Here is a 20,114-nt window from a genome sequence, read left to right as displayed (position 1 = left end):
AAAGCAAATCAATCAATCATTAAATTAAAAGAGCCTTGCAATTATTTCCTTATGAGACGAACATGATTAGCAATAACGCTAGCACAGATAGCAATAATTTTCTAATAAATAAATTGTAATAACATTACAGTCTGCGTGTTCAAACCAAGGCAGCAAACGCATCATGTTTACATTTGTTCGTTCGTGGATTTCCCCTATCTCACGTGTCCCTTCCAATTGTTGATATTGCATGATACACGAAACACTCTGTGGTGATGTGGTTAGCACAGCTCGCTATGGCGCCAGGTGTCTCGGGTTTAAATCCTGGCCTAGACATTTGTGTCATATCATCCTCATTTTCGCGATTAGCCAAAGGTGGCAGAAAAGCGAATTAAAATAAACCAAATCAATCAATCAATTATGGAGATATTTTAGAATGAGTAATCTTGAATTTCAGTCTGTCCATTATTTGTCTTGGTCAGTTTATAAATACTGTGAATGCTTTTTATAACATCGCAAGTATCATTAATATTTTGGATTTTGCTCAGGCAAGACTCCCGAGTTGTTGTTTTCAAGTCGTCTCTCTTAACGAAGAACACTAGTGGCAACCCTGCCACATGCCCCTGGTAGTTATGTTTGAGAAAGCATTTGCTGTGTTGGGTTGCATACGTACAGGATAGATTTTAAGCGCTTATAGCTCAAAAACTAAGCACTTTTGAGGTAAACTTTATAGGGAAAAGTTACTTGTTTTTATGATATCTACCAGCACCCAAGCGTTGTTGAAAGAGTTTTGTGACACCCTGTATACCTCATCAATTTTCTTCATTATTATTATTATTGATGGTGGTAGTAATAGTAGCACAGGGGATTAACCGATCAACTAAATTATAATAATCAATAAATAGGCATACATATTTTGCACACAAAATGTAAAATTACACTTTGTGGGAATGTTCGTTTAAGATGATTCCAAAAGTAATCAATTAAGAGCATTTTCTCACCACTTTGTCACAAAAACGATACAAAAATACAGCGGAACCAAGATTTACATAGTTGCAATACAGTAAATTACTAGAATTATTTCTACACTATTAAATTTTCTCACATTTTAAGTTCTTTAAAAACATGCTCCTCAAGAATGTTTAGTTGCTGTTTCACTGTACATGCTAGGTATGGACTGATATGAAATCTTTGCTGACATCGATAAAGTACTGATATAAAATTGCATACTGTTTAAGTAATGTTTTCTAACATCCATTTATGTTTGTAACCAGGTGACTGAAGTGGGTTTCACCCTTGAAAAATAAACTACATATCTTGATTGATTGATTGATTTAGTTTATTTTACTTCGAGTTTCGTGCCTCTTGGCTAATTTGCAAAGATGGGGATGAGTCATTAAATGTGAATTGCAGGTTTATGCTCACCAAGACAGCAACAAAATGAGTTTTGCACTAAATTAATGCCATTTACAGATATATTGATCATTAATTTTATCGATAATTTATTTATTGACCAATATTAATCAGGTAATAGTTAATCCGTACCATTTCTAGAATATAACAAATGCAAAATTAATAAATACATAAAACATTAAAATGCTGATCAAGGCAAAATTTATAATATAAAAATATACACTAAAAATGTAACGTTTCCACCCTCTAACAGGGTCTTCTTCAGACAAATATTCACAATAAATTGAAGAAAGATACTACCATCATCTCATATATACACTCGCAAACCGGGTCCATAGACAAAAAAGACAAAAAAAAAAAAAAAACATGAGAGGGGGAAGAGAAAGAAAATGATAGGTGGTCTGGTAAAGGAGTAAGCAAAGTACAAAGGTCGTTCAAGGTTGACCAGGACTTTTATTTCTAGACAGGAAATATACATACATAGAAGCACCAAACTATGTCAGTTTTTCAAAGTATTCCCCCTGAACATCCAGACACCGTTGCCGTCGTTGTGGAAGTTCCTTGATGCCTTTGGCATAGAAAAAAGTAGGTTGGTGTCGTAACCACTGCAGGACAGCGTTCTTGAGTTCCTCATCTGTCTGGAAGTGCGTCTCGCCCAAATGCTCTTTAAGTGCCCCAAACAAGTGGAAATCACTGAGGCATAAATCTGGACTGTAAGGACTGTGTGGTAAAACCTCCCAGTGCACGCTGGCCAGTGTTGTTTGAGTCAAATGGACCGTGTGGGGCCTGGCATTGTCATGGAGAAGAATGACGTGTTTCGACAACATTCCAGGTCTTTTCTTTCGAACAGCCCCACGTACAGCACTGTGAAGCAGTGTTGAGTAATACTTGGCATTAATTGTGGCACCCTTCTCCACAAAATCCACATGGATTAACACCTTTCATGTTCCAGAAGACTTATCCCAAAATCTTACCGGCAGACGGCAGCGCTTTGATTTTCTTGGGTGGAGGGGAACTTTTACGACACCATTCGTACACTCTTGCCAGTGATAGTGTTTGTTCACCATACTGTGCTTGCAGTCTACGCCAAATTTGAGCAGGTTTTACCTTCTCCTTCACGAGAAATTTTGTTATACACCGCTGTTCCACAGCAACAGATACACTACTTGCCGCCATCTTTGTTTACACTACTGCGCATGCGCCAAATGTGTCGCAAAGGATCATGGTGACTCGCAAGGAATCATGGTCTGTCCTGCCCTAGTAATGCAGCGCTACATTGATTCATTAATATTTTACGCACGAAAGTCCTGGTCAACCTTGAACGACCCTTGTACTTAGAAAAGCAGGCATAAAAACATACAGACAGGGAGGCCGCAGCATTTTAAGGATAGCGAACAAGAAGGAAGAAAACGGAGAGGAGGAAGAGGAAGGGATTATATGAGGTTCAGCGCAAGGAATGTGAGTGTGTGTACATAGGGGAAACAAAAAATAAACTGAAAGACAGATTGAAGCAACATAAGGATGACAAGACTAAAGCACAAAAAGAAATGGGACACGACATAGAATGGGATAAGGCTAGGAGGGTAGGGAGGGAGAAGAGAACAATAGTGAGGAAGTGGAAACAGGCCAAGGAAATAGAGAAAAAAGAAGAGGAAGAAATAATGAACTGGAATGGGGGCTGAAAATCAACAAAGAATGGAAAGTTGTGTTAGAAAGAGTGGAAAGGATGAGAGAAAGAAGAAGGAAGAAAAACGAGAAAGAAAAGAGGAGGGAAGGAGTTCAGGAGATAAGGAATCTGTTTATGTCCAGAAGTAGAGGAACTAATAAGGCACAGACACTCACCAGGTACCTGTCAATCACCTGTCAGGTAGTGTCAATTACCTGTCAGGAGATTCCACACTCAGGAATTCCTGACAGGAATGTTCTAAGATAAGGACTGGTGCTTTACTTTTGTCTTGTCTATGGACCTGGTTTGGGAGCGTATATATAAGATGAATGTTGTATCTTTCTTCAATTTATTGTGAATATTCGTCTGAAAAACACCCTGTTTGAGGGTGGAAACGTTACGTTTTTAGTGTATATTTTTATACTATAAATTTTGCCTTGTTCAGCATTTTACTGTTTAATTAACATGGAAACAAGGCTTAACAGTGATAATACGGTATATACATACATGGTGGAACCTCAATTTTACATTTTTCAGGGGACCAAGAAAAAAACAACTTTCAATACAGGAAAATGTAAAATCGGAATACAAAATCAGGGTTCTACTGTATGAATATACATATAAGAGCCATACCACTTTGAACCAATACTGATACTCTTACCAATTCCCACAGATACTTGAAAATTGCATAATTAAAATTTGTTCAAAATATTGCTCAATACTGGTGTGTAAATAATCTTCTCAAATTATATGCATGAATTTACGAATCAATTTCCTGTAATTCAACACAATACTAAAATAGTTTCTCTTGCATAATTTGTGCAAAATAAAAAGAAAATTTGAATTTTACATGATTTCTAGGATAATTATAGACTCCACGATTTTTTTCGTAGCATTTTCACAGATCCTGTGAAAGATCAAAATGCTGGTATCAGTAGATGAATTCCAACGGATACTTTTTGATACTGATACACCAGTCGTTATTGGCCAAGCCTTAAGAAATCATAATTAGCCAAAAGTGGCAGAAATACAAAGTAAAACAAACCAAATCAACCAATCAAAAGAAAGCACAATTTTAAAAAAAGCACCCAACAACATTCAATGGTCATTTCTTATACCAAATTTGAAACTGGAATTCAGTCTACTTTTGCGCCAATTTTTCTTATTCTTTTTATGTACCACAAACATGTAATTCTACCGAATGAAATGGGCTTTGCCTCACAAAAAGGAAACATAGTATTTAGAAAAAAATAGTACATTATTGATCAGAAGTACTCACTGTTTCATCATTTTCTTCTTCTCCTTCTTCATCCGCTTCTTCAGTCGCCTTTCTACTTCACCATCTCCACAGAAGTAGAACAATTCTACCAATGAACCATTGCTATGACACCCAAGAACCTCACCAGATGGGTCTGATACCAAAGCCTGCACTCTTCCTTTGCCTTTTCGGAGAATTGAACCAACTTTCTTGCACTGAATGGGGTACTGAGAAGAGAGAGGAGGCAGATGAGAAAAAGCCACATGCTTAACTATAATATTTATTAGTTAAAAACAACACGAACCCATCCCCCTAATCTATCAATCAATCAACAACAAACTTACAAACAGTGCAAGATTGTAGCAACATCTTCCCGCAGACACAGCAAGCAGCGTATGTGAAACTACAACTGTGTCTTCTTCACCATCTCTCAACCAGCCTTGATGATAATTCCGAGATTGGGTCGAAAGCTTGGACAAACCTTTAAAATGTGTTTAATCATGCTGTTCATGTGTTTTCTGTTGTTTTTAACTAGTATGGTGCTGGCATGTGAAGTAAGAATTTTTTTACCATCATATAATATTTATATTTGGGTTATGCACTGAGTGCTCACTGAATTGCAACCATCCCTTCAAACAAGGAAAGGGCCAGCAGCTGCTCTGATCACATGACCACCCCGACTGGATATCGTGGTGAATGTATAGACACAACGCTACATGTTAGTCGAACAGCATATGTTAAAATGAGAGGTGGTCAGAATTTAACGACGATCCAAAAGGGCATGATTGTGGATGGGCGAGCAACAGGTGCGTCAAATAACCCAGACATTGACACTGGTCGGACGTGACAGTTCCTGTGTAGTGAAGGTGTACAGAGAGTGGCAAGAAAATGGGACAACGACCACCAAAAGACAGAATTGCAAGGGCATACGAAAGATGACACCACGGGGAGAGCGTCGAGTCAAATGGTTCGTGACAGCTGAACGCACCACCCGCATTCAGGAATTATGGGACAATACAACAGTGGATGCACAACACCTACATCGCACGCAACTGTGTGGTGCACACTGGCATGCATGATGTTCCACAGCAGAGGATGCACTCGTCACCCACTCCTCATAAAATGTGTCACTGCCGACTTTGTCTCGCTTGGGCCCACAAGCATGCTAATTGGACAGTGGACGATTAGAAAAAGGTGTGTTTGTTCGATGAATCATGGTTTTTGCTACACCACTGTGATGGACTTGTGCATGTGTGGTGCCAACAGCACGAGGCTATGGACACTTCCTGCATGGTGAGTGCTGTACAGGCAGGTGGGGATGGCTATATGGTGTGGGGTTGCTTCTGTTGGCATGGACTGGGGCCATTGGTGTGGGGTTGCTTCTGTTGGCATGGACTGGGGCCATTGGTGTGTATGGACTGCCGTGTGACATCCGTTGTGTATCGGGAGGTGTTAGGAGACCACTTACATCCCACAATGCAACACTTCTACACACACGGGGACAGTATTTTTCAGGATGACAATGCACAGTGCCACCGAGGCGGGACTGTACTTGCTTGGCTGGAGGAACATTCCACAGCGATGCAGCATATGAATTGGCCCCCAAACTCCTCTGATCTTAATCCCATAGAGCATGTGTGGGATGTTGTGGAATGAGCTCTTCGAACCATGCATCCAGCATCGATGATCTTACTACTATTACGCAGACTCAACAGATAACAGTCAGGATAACATTCATTACATACAATTATTAAACATTGTTCTGCATTTAAGATTTTTAGGCACAGTTCTCTGAATAACAAATTCCACTATCAAAGTTTCACTGTAAGAAAAAAAAATTAAATGTAGGAAATGGAAAATTTTTACAACATTTTGATCTAGCGGGACCATGAAGACTGAATGTTTAAAGAGGAAAAGGCAAAATCTGATAACGAAAATGCAGATTGAATTGTTGTTTTAAGTCCACTTTATGCACAGAAAGGCCAATCGGGACTGGACCTACAATTTAAAGTGGGATCCGAACCACTATGTGCTTCCACCAGGTATCGAACCTGGGACCCCTTGGTTACAAGGTGAGGATGCTACTTCTGCGCCATCAGGGAGGCCCTGGAAAATTTAGGTCCATTGTAAATACAATTTATTTTCTCCATACAGCACATAAAAGTGACAATTTTATTAACTGGATAAGATTAGACTGATATAATTTAATTCAGTTTAAATTTAAATTGAGACCCTTTTCTGGCTGTGCAAAATTGTAAGACATGTTTCAGGCTCATAAATTGAATTCAGTTGGTCATAAATATACAATTTGGTAATTTGTGTAACATATGTGCTACAGGAAAAGCAAAATTCACACAACATCTGATAAAAACAAATAGGAAACCATTCCCTATATTGTGTAGTCAAAATTTCATGTTTCTGCATTGCGAATTTGATAGGTTTTTAAAATTAATTTTTGAAGACTCACGGCCTTCATTAACTGATCATACGGCAATGAAACCAGGTGTTTTGCCTGATGACCCAACCACTAAATACCAATCTGCTGCATGGCTCAGAGAAAACTCGTCATGGTAAAAAAAAAGTGTGATTTCAGAAGCGTCTGTATCCTCAGTGAATGAAGGCAGTGAGCCTTCGACATTAATATTAAAAAACTATCAAATTTCCAATGCAGAATCATGAAATTTTGCCTACACCATATTAAAACTGTATTTACAGGGTGTCTACCAAAATAACAAATCCAAAATTCTTGACTATTTTATGAGTTTTTCTTGACCTTTGTTTCTTCTCGACCTTTGTTTCTTCTCGACCTTTTTTCTTAACATTTATTTAATCGCCCCCAATTAGGTATGGTTGGAAATTAAGAATATATATTTTTTTTCAATGAAAAACCCCTACCACAAGGCTGGTTAAGATGAAAATTGAAGCTGTACTTTAACAAGAGATTTAGACTTTTGTAATTATTAATGCATGTAAAAATTAATGTTTCAGACTTAATCCTTGATGGGGGATGGCAACATTACTTTTTTTTAAAAATATTTTTACGCATAAAATAATATGATTCTTAAATACGGAGAAACTAGTACTCACTTTTATCCGCGAAGCTGTTTTTTCTTCTTTTTCGATTAATTTCAGTGGCCACTGCCACCATCCTCGTTGGAACTTGCTGCGCTGTTGCTTGGCATGCGTCTTTTGTTCGTAGTTCTCTGGCCGCCGTTAGGTGCGCTGCTAGGTGCGCTGTGCGTCTTGGTGCGTCGTCTGCTATTTCCGGGCGATAACTGCTGCAGTAGTGGAATCCAAGTATGGTGCGCTTGCCCGCTATCGATGTTTAGTTTGTGCGGGAAGTGCATTATGGCGTGCGTTTCCTTGATTTTGGTGTCTATGAGCGTGTGGGCAGTGTGTTTGACTCGAACCTTTTGAATTTTATGGCTATTGTATTTGATATGTCTAGCAAGACCAGTAGTGGGTTGGGCTTTTTTCGCATCTGCTAGGTGCTGTTGGATTCTTTCATTGACAGATCTTATGGACCTGCCGATGTAATGAGCCTTGCATTCACACTCTGCATCATATACACCTGGGTTGTCAAGGGGGGAGAGGAAGTACCGTTTGTGCTTGTTCAGTTTGTCAGTTATTTTGGAGTTGGGTTTGTGCGCTACTTTGATGCCAAATGGGAGAAGGGCTTTGGCTATGCGGTTGGAAGTGGTGGGATGGTAGGGGAAGGCAAACCATTTATATTGGTCACTGGGGGTTGGTTGTGGCTGGGTTGCTTGTGGATGGGTTGATTGTGGTAGGTTAGGGTGTCTGACCTGTATTTCCGCCTTACTGCACCAAGTGGAGAGTTGTGATTCAGTGTAGCCATGTTTCAGGGCTATTTCTGTGATGGTGGCTATCTCCTCTCGTAGATCCTCTTCTTTGCCACAGTAGGAGAAGGCTCTTCGATAAAAGTTTAGCCACACATTGGCTTTTTGCTTAGGGGGATGGCTAGAGAGAGCATGTATGTACTGGTTGCCTGCATCCGGTTTTCTGTAGACGGTGGTTGTGAATTTGTTAAGTGCACGGCTGATGGTGATGTCCAGGAAGTTGATTTTACCAAGTTTTTCATGCTCTACGGTGAAGTTGAGCCTGGGGTGGATGCTATTTAGTTTGTCTACTAGGAGGTTGAGTTCTTCTGCCTTTTTATATACATGGCTACACTGAATCACAACTCTCCACTTGGTGCAGTAAGGCGGAAATACAGGTCAGACACCCTAACCTACCACAATCAACCCATCCACAAGCAACCCAGCCACAACCAACCCCCAGTGACCAATATAAATGGTTTGCCTTCCCCTACCATCCCACCACTTCCAACCGCATAGCCAAAGCCCTTCTCCCATTTGGCATCAAAGTAGCGCACAAACCCAACTCCAAAATAACTGACAAACTGAACAAGCACAAACGGTACTTCCTCTCCCCCCTTGACAACCCAGGTGTATATGATGCAGAGTGTGAATGCAAGGCTCATTACATCGGCAGGTCCATCAGATCTGTCAATGAAAGAATCCAACAGCACCTAGCAGATGCGAAAAAAGCCCAACCCACTACTGGTCTTGCTAGACATATCAAATACAATAGCCATAAAATTCAAAAGGTTCGAGTCAAACACACTGCCCACATGCTCATAGACACCAAAATCAAGGAAACGCACGCCATAATGCACTTCCCGCACGAACTAAACATCGATAGCGGGCAAGCGCACCATACTTGGATTCCACTACTGCAGCAGTTATCGCCCGGAAATAGCAGACGACGCACCAAGACGCACAGCGCACCTAGCAGCGCACCTAACGGCGGCCAGAGAACTACGAACAAAAGACGCATGCCAAGCAACAGCGCAGCAAGTTCCAACGAGGATGGTGGCAGTGGCCACTGAAATTAATCGAAAAAGAAGAAAAAACAGCTTCGCGGATAAAAGTGAGTACTAGTTTCTCCGTATTTATATACTACCGCGTCTCTCTTTCCCCAATCATGAATAATTCTTAAGAAACAAAGTGAACAAATCCTAACCACAACTCAATACAATTTTAGATTTCCAAATATTCAATTTTATCAAATCCCATCCAGGTATATAACGATGTAAATTCACTATACTGCAAAATAGCAAAACTTCTTGACCACAAGCACAATTTCTTAACTTTTCTTTACATTCTTGATCTACCTGTTCATTTCTTGACATTCTTCATTCGTAAACACCCTGCTTTATCACATCCATCATGCATTTCATATGTGATTTACTTATGAACAATAATACTTACATTTATTTCAGTTTCTAGTTCTTCGGTGAAGCCTGTTGTATCTATGTTAACAGGATTTTTCTTTGTCGACTCATCACTTTCTTCCTCAGTAACATGCCAGACTCGCAGTTCATTATCGTTGCAACCAGTGACCAAGTACTTATCACTTTTTACAAGAGCAAAACTCCAAACCTAAGGAAGAAACAATATACCGTATTTACTCAAGTACCCTCATCCTCGAATACACTGTAAAGAAAAAATAGCGACACTTGCTCGGATATGGTTTTCACAAGATTCATTAACTAAAATAATTTTGTACATGAATTCCTGATAACATTACAATGCATATTCACAATGAGCAGGAATCCATAGTTTTCGGGATCACTAAGCTGAATAGTGACACTCCCAAGGCTGTTCAACTCCCAAGTTCACCACCTATCTGCATGGAGGGTGAGAGGGGGTGAAAAAGTAAAATGTCAAAAATGACCTAGCTCTCGAACACCTCGAGCAATTTCAACCAAACTTGGTACATATATGAATTACAATCTGGAAAGAAATACTGTGGGGGTAAGACACCCCAGGCACCCAAGGGTGGGGGTGGGAAGTGGGTGACATGTAAAAATAATCGAAAATGATCGATATTAGTGTGGAATCCATAGTTTTCGGGTTCGCTAAGCTGAATAGTGACACTCCCAATGCCATTCAACTCCAAGTTCACCACCTATCTGCATCGAGGGTGAGAGGGGGTGAAAAAGTAAATTGTCAAAAATGATTGGATTGGATTGATGTTTTAAGTGCACTTTATGCACAGTAAGGCTAATCTGGACTGGACTTACAGTTTAAAGTGGAATCCGAACCACTATGTGCCTCCACCAGGTATCGAACCCGGGACCCCATGATTACAAGGCAACGACGCTACCACTGCACCATCGGGGAGGTCCTTGTCAAAAATGACCTAGCTCTCAAACACCTCGAGCAATTTCAACCAAACTTGGTACACATATGACTTACAATCTGGAAAGAAATACTGTGGGGGTAAGACACCCCTTGCACCCCAAGGGTGGGGGTGGGAAGGGGGTGACATGTAAAAATAATCGGAAACGACCGATATTAGTGTGGAATCCATAGCTTCCGGGGTTGCTAAGATGAATAGTGACACTCTCAATGCCGTTCAATTTATTTATTCTTGCTCCTGGAGGTGAAACTAAAAATGTTGTTTATAACCAAGTTTTGAGTTAAATTAATATTATAGTGAATTTGTAAAAGATTTTACTTCATAATTTGTATACTGTAATTATACCTTTAAATACCTGTAAATAAAATTAGTTACATTTTACACTATAGTTAAAATTCATTATTTTCCTGTCTATTAGAAGATTGGGATTAATAAATACCTGGGCTCCGGGCAATGACAAGTAATCAGCTAGTATATTCTAATATATGACAGACTATACCACAATGATTTTAAAATTCGGTTACCAATAGTGCAAAATTTACAATGGGATGTTATGCAGTAAACAAAGAAACATTAAAAAAAAAAAAAAACTTTTGCTGTAATCAGTACTTAAAAAAGAGGTAATGCGGAATTTCCATATGTGAACTCGAAATATTAAAAAAATATTTTTTTCTTAGAACTGAATTTGGAAATTAAGGTGTCATGGTGACCAAGCACCATGTATTTTTCTACTCCTGCTTATACTCTACCAGAACCACAATTTCACATTTATCAAGGGCCAAGATGTAAACACTTAAAATGACAATGTAAAATCCAGGAACGTAAAAGTGGGGTTCTACTGTAATTATTATCTCTCTCATAAAATGGCAAAGTGCAGAAAATTTTATATATACAGTATATATTTATACACCCAAGTGGGAAACAGGAAAACGTGTATTAAAAATCACATGTATGACAGATGTGTGTAGGGTATGCAGAGACGGTGGTGACCTTAAACTACCAAAAGCCGTCGTTGGTATGCCTGCACTGCTGCATGCATAGGAACCTGGGAAACAGTTTGTCAACATGGGGGTGTTGCAACAGTGCATCAAACAAAAGCAGATGAGTGTTATGAGATTTTAGTTTAGTGAAGGCATGAAACCTGTAGAGATTCATCATCATATGAGAATTCATTATGGTGGCTGGTGTACAAGTCATACACAAGAATTCATTACGGTGACTGGTGTATGAGTCATACCATATAAATCTTAAGTAGATTTGGGGGATCAATTCTCAGGCTACGTGAGAGCCTAGTGAGAGGGGATATTGGCTGCGAGAGGTAAACTTATAGTCTGGGGTACTGCCACGGAGAAACAACGGGAACATGTAACTAAGCAAAAGGGGCTAGCCCCTGTGAAATAAGAACAACACTTAAACATTCGATTTAAACACTTCAATTGACTGGTCTGGCGGGGTTGTGAGAATGATAGAAAAGGATATAGGAGCGTTCGTTTACCTGCAGAACTCGATGCGAAGATCGTCTCGCTGATTCGTAGATAAAGGCACTTTCATGAAATAAACTTGTTTCGATAGCGCAACTCCCATGGTAACTCCCGATTCGTGAACTGCTTTCCATGGTAACTCTTTTTGATAATCAGCCCATAGATTGGAGGCACGGACTATTCACGCTATAAATTTCTGAGTACAACTGGGCTGAGAAATCTTCTCTCGAACAATTTATGTGGAATTGAATTTCCGGTCGTTAGAAATAATGGCGAGCCGAGTCCTCCGCCAACGGTGTTTTTTAGCATAAGACTGGTAGAATTCGTATCAGCGGATTTTTCAGATCCATTGAAGGTCGCTGGTGAAATTTGCTTTTAAGAAGCTACCTCCAGCATTTCAGCCGGACCCTTTTGGCAAGTGTCTCGGGTTCGAGTCACACCTTTGGCATGATACAATACACAAGTGTATGAATGGACTGAGAATTTCAACAATGGCGTCACTAGTGTAGAGGATTCCCCTTGTAGGGATCGAGCATTCACGGCAGTCATGGAAACAACATTGCAGCCGTTGAGAATGTGATAAGGGAAAACCAGCACGTCAGAAGTAGGTAGCATCACTATTGGACATTAGTGTTGATCTCATCATTCAAGACGAGCTAAAGTTCTGAAAAGTGTGTCTGTCTCCTCCACAAGAATGCGAGGTCAGAACAACATTAAGGAGCCTAGGTTTGAGTACATTCCACACCACCCTCCCTACTTACATGAACTCATGCCATTGGATTTCATTGTCTTGGGTGCACTGAAGGGGAAGGCAGTTCCGGGATGACAAGGTTCAGTCAATGGTGCATCAGTGGTTGTACCTATCCAAAAGAATTGTTTTCCCACAGTATCTGTACACTTCTCAAGCATAAGTGTAACTAGATGGGGACTATTTTGAACAGCGATAATAGAATTTCTCTGTAAAAAAAAAAAGAAAAAAAAATATCTGGTTTCCACAAACACACCTTAAACATATACAGTAGAACCTCGAATTTACGTTATTCAGAGGACCAAGTTGAAAAACTTAGAATGTGGGAAAATGTAAAAGTTGAGGAAAATTTTGTTACATTTTCCTATGTTGGAACCATCAAGGTTGAATGCATAAGGCACAGAAATGTAAAATCCAGGAACTTCATATCGGGGTTCCACTTTATAACAGTCCAGAATCTACTTATCGTGTAATAAAATACTACTTACTTCACTTCGGTGTCCAACGATTGTCTTGAAACAGTGCCATGTATCCAAATCCCACAACTTAACATAAGAATCTTTGGAGCTGGACACCAGTATGTTGTGCTTCTTCATGAACACCAGCTGAGTGATATTCCCTGTGTGTCCAGTGAGCCGCTGCAATCCAGCTTCGGCAATAACATCCCAAACAATAATGTCAGTATCCTGTAAAAATTATACATGAAAAACAATAGCTACATCACAATTATTAATAAACAGGGTTTTGCTAAATTCCTTCCAACATTTAAATTCACTATAACTTTGTAGTGAACAGAGATATTTCAGTGAAATAAAGCTTGTACTGTGCAGCAGTCTTTAAAGTTTTCCCTGGCAACACAGCACGTTGAGAGGATCACGTAACTACAAGCAATCAGGTGATTCCAAGATGGCATTGATTCAGGAGGCAGGTGGATTGGCTGCAGAGGACCCATGTCATGGCCTGCAAAGTTGCCAGACCTGGCTCCGTGTGACTTTTGGCTGTGGAGATATGTCAAGAGAGACATATCATGGCGTGTACGTGGAAAAGCCAAGAGATCTGGATGACATCATAGCAAAGGTATCTGCTGTTATCACAGGCATTTCGGATTCAGGATGGGATTTCAGGAATGCATAGATGTGAATGGTGTTCGGTTGGAGGTGTGGCAATGAGGATGACCACATGGCCATGGTGCAGGACGAGGCACATCTATGGTCCATTTATTATCAACTGTCTTAAAAAGAGGCTTAATTCTATTTCTGGTGAATATCTATTGTGTTACGTCTAGTGCTAAGTAAGCATGCAATGTTAATTACACATTATCAATTGTCTAGTGTTTTAACTATACTTATTCTAGCACTATGATTCGAGAGAACACCTCTTCTCTTGCCTCCAGGTGAACAAAATTAAAAGCATTATAAGTGCAAAGTTGATTAGGATAGATGTAAATACTGTTGATTAAAAATTATAGATGCTCCAGTTTGGACTCCCAATAAAAAATTAACCATTGGACCTACATAAAAAAAAGTTACATCAAAATTTAGCTTAAATTCAATTCTGCATTAATCTGTGCTAACCAATTTTTTTCGAGAATGCCGTCTATTTTTTATCGTCTTGAGAACAAAAAAGAGGCGCTTTTTTCGAGTTTTGCAAATGATCTCTCTCTTTGAAATTCTATAAATAAAAAAATGGAAAAATGGGTGGTCCCATAGTAATTTATTTATTTTATTTTATTTATGCTAGTATTATCCTGCTGAAAAACAGCTGGCTGGCCTTAGTACAGCAGTACGTATACATGTAAATACATAAAAGTCATACATTTATAATACAAGATTGAATGATAAAGGTGTGACAGTACAAAGGAAATACTAAAGACAATAAGAGGTACAACAAAATATGAATGATATAAACATTAAAGTATACATGATAAGTCATTAAAATAGGCCTGATGAATGATTAAAATACAATTGATCTTTAGGCTTGTTGGAAATCATTATAACTACTGACTATGGAGTTTAGAAATTTTAGTAGGGTGTACGCAGAAATATTTTCAACACAAACACAATTCTTATTCTTAGTTTTAAAATTTGTCAAAAAACTGTTCTAATTAATTTTGCGAAACAACTTTCTCTTGGTATTGGGTAGTCCTACAAATACAACATTGGTATTGTTTTGAAGCTCTTTGCATCTGTTTTTAAAATCCATTATCATTGACCATTTACACTGTGAAACTGATTTTATAGAGATTTTTATTCAACGAACCTACAGTGACAGTCCATAGTTCAACGGACTGCAGTTGTGCAGTGTTGCTATTTTGTCATAATATTATAAATGTAAACACGCAATCTCCATTTTGTACTTTTTTCTTAAAGTTAATGTCTAAATATGTAGCAAAAGCTTGGTTCATCTGGTAACATACATTTATTAATGAGCTTGATGAACCACTTGGAATTTTATATTGTGTCAGTAGAATATCTGTAAGCATATATTTAGTTTTCTCTTTGTTAACTGTTTGGAGACAGGTGAGTGGAGAAGGTTACATAATTTAGAACTACATAATTTGTATTCATGTCCAGATATTATTAGAATAATTAAATCAAGAAGACTTAGGTGGGCAGGCCATGTGGCACGAATGGGAGAGGAAAGAGGAGTTCACAGGATTCTTGTTGGGAAACCTAATGGTAAGAGACCTATAGGAAGGCCAAGACGAAGATGGAGGGACAACGTTGAGATGGACCTAAAGGAAATCGGTAGGGATGGAAAAGAGTATATAGATCTTGCTCAAGATAGGGACAGATGGAAGGCCTGTGTTGCTGCAGCCATGAACCTTCAGGTTTAAGAAGGCTAGAGAGTTAGTTAGTGAGTTAATTCAGTAGAATATCTGTTACTGGTAAATTTTATATCAGTGCTTTATCGGTATCATATCAGTCCATTTCTGCTAAAAAATAAAAGAATTTTGCTCTAAATTACAGGCTATTTATAGTTGAAGATTATTGGTAAATCAAACGATATACCTGGATCAGCTGATACTGATAGTTTTACAGGGTAGGTGGTGTAAAATTATTTTAATAAACATACATGCACCAACGGAAGATAAAGATGATAATACTAAAGATGATTTTTATACAGAGTTAGAACAGGTCTTTGATAAATTTTCTCAGTATGATATGAAAATTCTGTTAGGTGACTGTAATGCACAGATTGGCAAAGAAGAGACATTTAAACCCACAATTGGTAAAGAAAGTCTTCATGAATTAAGTAATGATAATGGTATAAGATTGATTACTTTTGCAACCTCAAAGAATTTAATTGTGAAAAGTACCACTTTTAAACATAAAGATATCCATAAATATACCTGGTCTTCTCCAGATGGTAAAACTCATAATCAGATAGATCATATTCTCATTGATAAGAGAAGGCATACTAGTATAATTGACGTTCGTACACATAGAGGTGCTGACTGTGCCAGTGACCATTATTTAGTAATTGCTAAATTAAGAGAAAGACTCTCGGTGATAAATCATAAGCAACAAAATCTAAAAGTTCTAAAATTTGATACAGGAAAGTTTACTGATGAAAGAATTAAGAAAGATTACCAAATTAAACTGTCAAATAGATTTGATGTTTTGCAGGATTTAAATGATGATGAAAATATGAATGAAACAGACGTAAATAAGAATTGGGAGCACATACGTAATGCAATAGAATCAGCAGCTAAAGAAAGTATAGGATACCATAAACCGAGAAAAAGTAAGCCATGGTTTGGTAATGAATGTCATAATCTAATAGAAATAAGAAATCAGGCTAGACTTAGGTGGTTAAATAACTCTGATGATACAAATCTAAACAATTATAATAGAATAAAGCAAGAAGTTAACCGCACGTTTAGAAGTAAAAAAAGAGATTACCTGAAAAGCAAAATTAACGAAATTGAAACAAACAGCAAAAATAAAAATATCAGAGATTTATATAAAGGTGTAAATGAGTTTAGAAAGGGGTGGCAACCTAAAGTAAACTTGATAAAAGATAAAGACGGTGATTTTCTAGCTGACCCAAGCGATATTCTAAATAGATGGAAGAACTACTTTAATGACCTTTTAAATGTCCATGTAGGAGATAAATCAGAAGTGAATGAAGTACACACAGCAGAACCTTTAGTTCCAGAACCTAACTTGACTGAAGTTAAAGATGCTACTAAAAGGCTAAAGAATAACAAAGCACCTGGCATTGATTTAATACCAGCCGAGTTAATTAAATATGGTGGAAATTCATTAATATGTCAAATACATAAATTAATTTGTTTAATATGGAATAAAGAAGAAATCCCTCAACAGTGGAAAGAATCCATAATTGTTCCTGTGTTTAAGAAAGGTGATAAAATGAACTGCAATAATTACCGTGGAATTTCTCTACTCTCAACAACATATAAAATATTATCTAACATTCTTTTAACAAGACTAACCCCATATGCTAATGAAATTATAGGTGATTATCAATGTGGATTTAAACGCAACAGATCAACTACAGATCAAATTTTTCACATCAGACAGACACTTGAAAAAAAGTGGGAATATAATCAAAATGTCCATCAGCTATTCATTGATTTCAAAAAAGCATATGATTCAGTCAAAAGAGATAAATTATATAATATATTAGTAGAGTTTGGAATACCTAAGAAGCTTGTTAGTATGATAAAAATATGCACCAGTGAAACAGAAAGTAAAATTCGTGTGGGTATTACTATGTCTGACAAATTTACAATTCATGATGGGTTAAAACAAGGAGATGCATTATCTCCATTGCTCTTTAATTTTGCCTTAGAATATGCTGTAAGGAAGGTAAAAGAAACTAAAGAAGGACTAAAATTAAATGGTGTGACTCAGTTGTTAGCATATGCAGATGATGTAGACTTACTGGGGGATGATGTGAATACAATTAAGAATAATGCTAAAATATTTTTCAAAACTGCTAAAGAGATAGGTTTGGAAGTTAACAAAGAGAAAACTAAATATATGCTTACAGGCCGAAACCAAGTGTTAGGTAATAATCAAAATCTAATTATTGATAACAACTCGTTTGAACCAGTTTCCAAATTCAAATACTTAGGAGTAATATTAACAAATGAAAATGATATTAAAGAGGAAATAAAAAGTAGGCTTAATTCAGGAAATGCATGTTACTTCTCTCTTCATAAACTTTTGTCTTCTCGTTTAATATCTAAGAAACTAAAAGTTAAAATATACAAAACCGTAATTTTGCCTGTAGTATTATATGGGTGTGAAACTTGGTCCCTTACATTGAAAGAGGAACATAAATTGAGAGTATTTGAAAATAGGATCCTTAGGAAAATATTTGGACCTAAAAGGGATGAGGAGACAGGTGAGTGGAGAAGGTTACATAATTTAGAACTACATAATTTGTATTCATGTCCAGACATTATTAGAATAATTAAATCAAGAAGACTTAGGTGGGCAGGCCATGTGGCACGAATGGGAGGGGAAAGAGGAGTTTACAGGATTCTTGTTGGGAAACCTGATGGTAAGAGACCTGTAGGAAGGCCAAGACGAAGATGGAGGGACAACGTCGAGATGGACCTAAGGGAAATCGGTAGGGATGGAAAAGAGTATATAGATCTTGCTCAAGATAGAGACAGATGGAAGGCCTGTGTTTCTGCAGCCATGAACCTTCGGGTTTAAGAAGGCTAGAGAGTTAGTTAGTTAGTATCAGTTAAACTGCCCCATCCCAATTTTAAATATTAAACATATGCTATAACTAGGGAAAGATTTACATGCACTAAAAAACAAGTGTATCATTAAAAAAAAGAATATTGTGCTTATTATATGCCCACTCCCTATGCTTTATGTCCTCACCAACACTTGCACACATAATCCCATGAATAAATGCTTAGATCCATATTTCCTATGTAGCTGGCTGGCTATTTCTCAACATGAATGCCATGAAAAAATTCTACATTTCTATTATTTATATTTTAAGAATAAAAATCATTAACTACAATCTTCATGGTCCCAACGTAGCAAAATGTTATAAAATGTTCCCCGATTTTATATTTTTCCGCATTTTAAGTTCTTTCAGCTTGGTCCCCTGAAAAACGTAAAATCGAGGTTCTACTGTATTTGATTAGGCCTAGGTTCGTCCAAAATAGGAGGAACAATGGAGTTACACTCAACTCAACACTAATAAAAATAATGCAGTAATCCAAGTAAACTATTAATATATTTTGAATTTGAATTTGATTTTAAAATTTTGGGTGTGTCAGCACTTAGGCTAATTTGCACCTGTCACATTATACAGGGTCCAGCTCCTTATTGTTACAAATAACAACTCTAATGTTGCATATCTAAAATCTTAAAATATTCTGACTTCCGTTAAAAGCTGGGGCTGCAAACGAGCACTCAGCACACATAAGGACAACACACAACATCATAGTGGCCATAGGGCTAGATGCCAGAGACTCGTTTATCTGCAAAATGCAGTCCAGGGTGGACTACGTGGAAGGTCACCCCTTACACCCCTCTAATTTACAAAAAAATAACCTCAAGACTGCAACACTAATCAAGTGAGCTCCAAAATGTCATTCTGGTTATTTTAAAATGGTGCCTCCTATACACACTTGCAACAGTGAACAGGAGTGTTTCCTTGCCCTCTGTCAGCCTAAAACTTGCAGAAATTGGCAAATGAAAATTCAATATCTCTAGCAATGATTACCACACCAGCAAGTTTACTAATGGAGGAGAGAGTTCAACAATGGCTTCAGTTCGGAGGCAAATGGGTAGAAAAGCCTTCGCAGTGGCTCACAAGTGACTGCACTAAAGACTTATTCTTTTTAAGATATACAGGCTCTAACTCAAAGTGGAAAATATACGTAGATCAGCACTAGGTCTGCGCTAAAATGCAGCAAACATGTGCAACTCTACATTGTAACGCTATTCCTCGCTCGCAAAGGAACATAAGTCAGATTGTGTGTGGTTCGATATTCATTTGTTTCCCTTGTTCGAAGAAGTAATACGTCACCAATCATGTGACTATGGAAAGGGCGGGCTCTCGCGTGGCTTGTGGAGCTCTCTCTCTCTCTCTCTCTCTCTCTCTTACTCTGGCAGCGGTTGGGGTTACCTGTCGTAGCTCTACCTTGGACCGGTAGAATCGGTTAGCTGAAGTTATCATCTGTGTACTGGTAGTATAATTATAATAGATTTAAGTTTAATTTAAGAATTATATTACTTCATTTAGTTAATTAGTTTCATTTGTGCACTATTTAGTTATTCGATGTTTAATGCTACCATTACGCAGATGGTCATTTCAGATTTGGCCGATACTTACTAGTCTTCT

At 38.0% G+C, this 20,114-nt stretch overlaps 1 protein-coding gene across 1 annotated transcript in view; it reads right to left on the bottom strand.

The window, feature by feature from the left end:
• Nucleotides 1-20,114, bottom strand: part of LOC145982351 (WD repeat-containing protein 3-like) — an 81,940-nt gene that overhangs the window by 43,163 nt on the left and 18,663 nt on the right. Inside the window, exons 4-6 of the mRNA XM_083115908.1 lie at nucleotides 13,259-13,456; nucleotides 9,608-9,778; nucleotides 4,338-4,543 (exon numbers count right to left, since the gene is read on the bottom strand). Coding sequence (XP_082972034.1) covers nucleotides 4,338-4,543; nucleotides 9,608-9,778; nucleotides 13,259-13,456 — 575 coding nt within the window. The remainder of the gene's footprint in view (nucleotides 1-4,337; nucleotides 4,544-9,607; nucleotides 9,779-13,258; nucleotides 13,457-20,114) is intronic.

The sequence above is a fragment of the Lepisma saccharinum genome, unplaced genomic scaffold (assembly GCF_977018435.1).
Source record: "Lepisma saccharinum unplaced genomic scaffold, izLepSacc3.1 HAP1_SCAFFOLD_145, whole genome shotgun sequence".
Taxonomy (NCBI): Eukaryota; Metazoa; Arthropoda; class Insecta; order Zygentoma; family Lepismatidae; genus Lepisma; species Lepisma saccharinum.
This window is presented reverse-complemented; position numbering and strand designations above follow the sequence as displayed.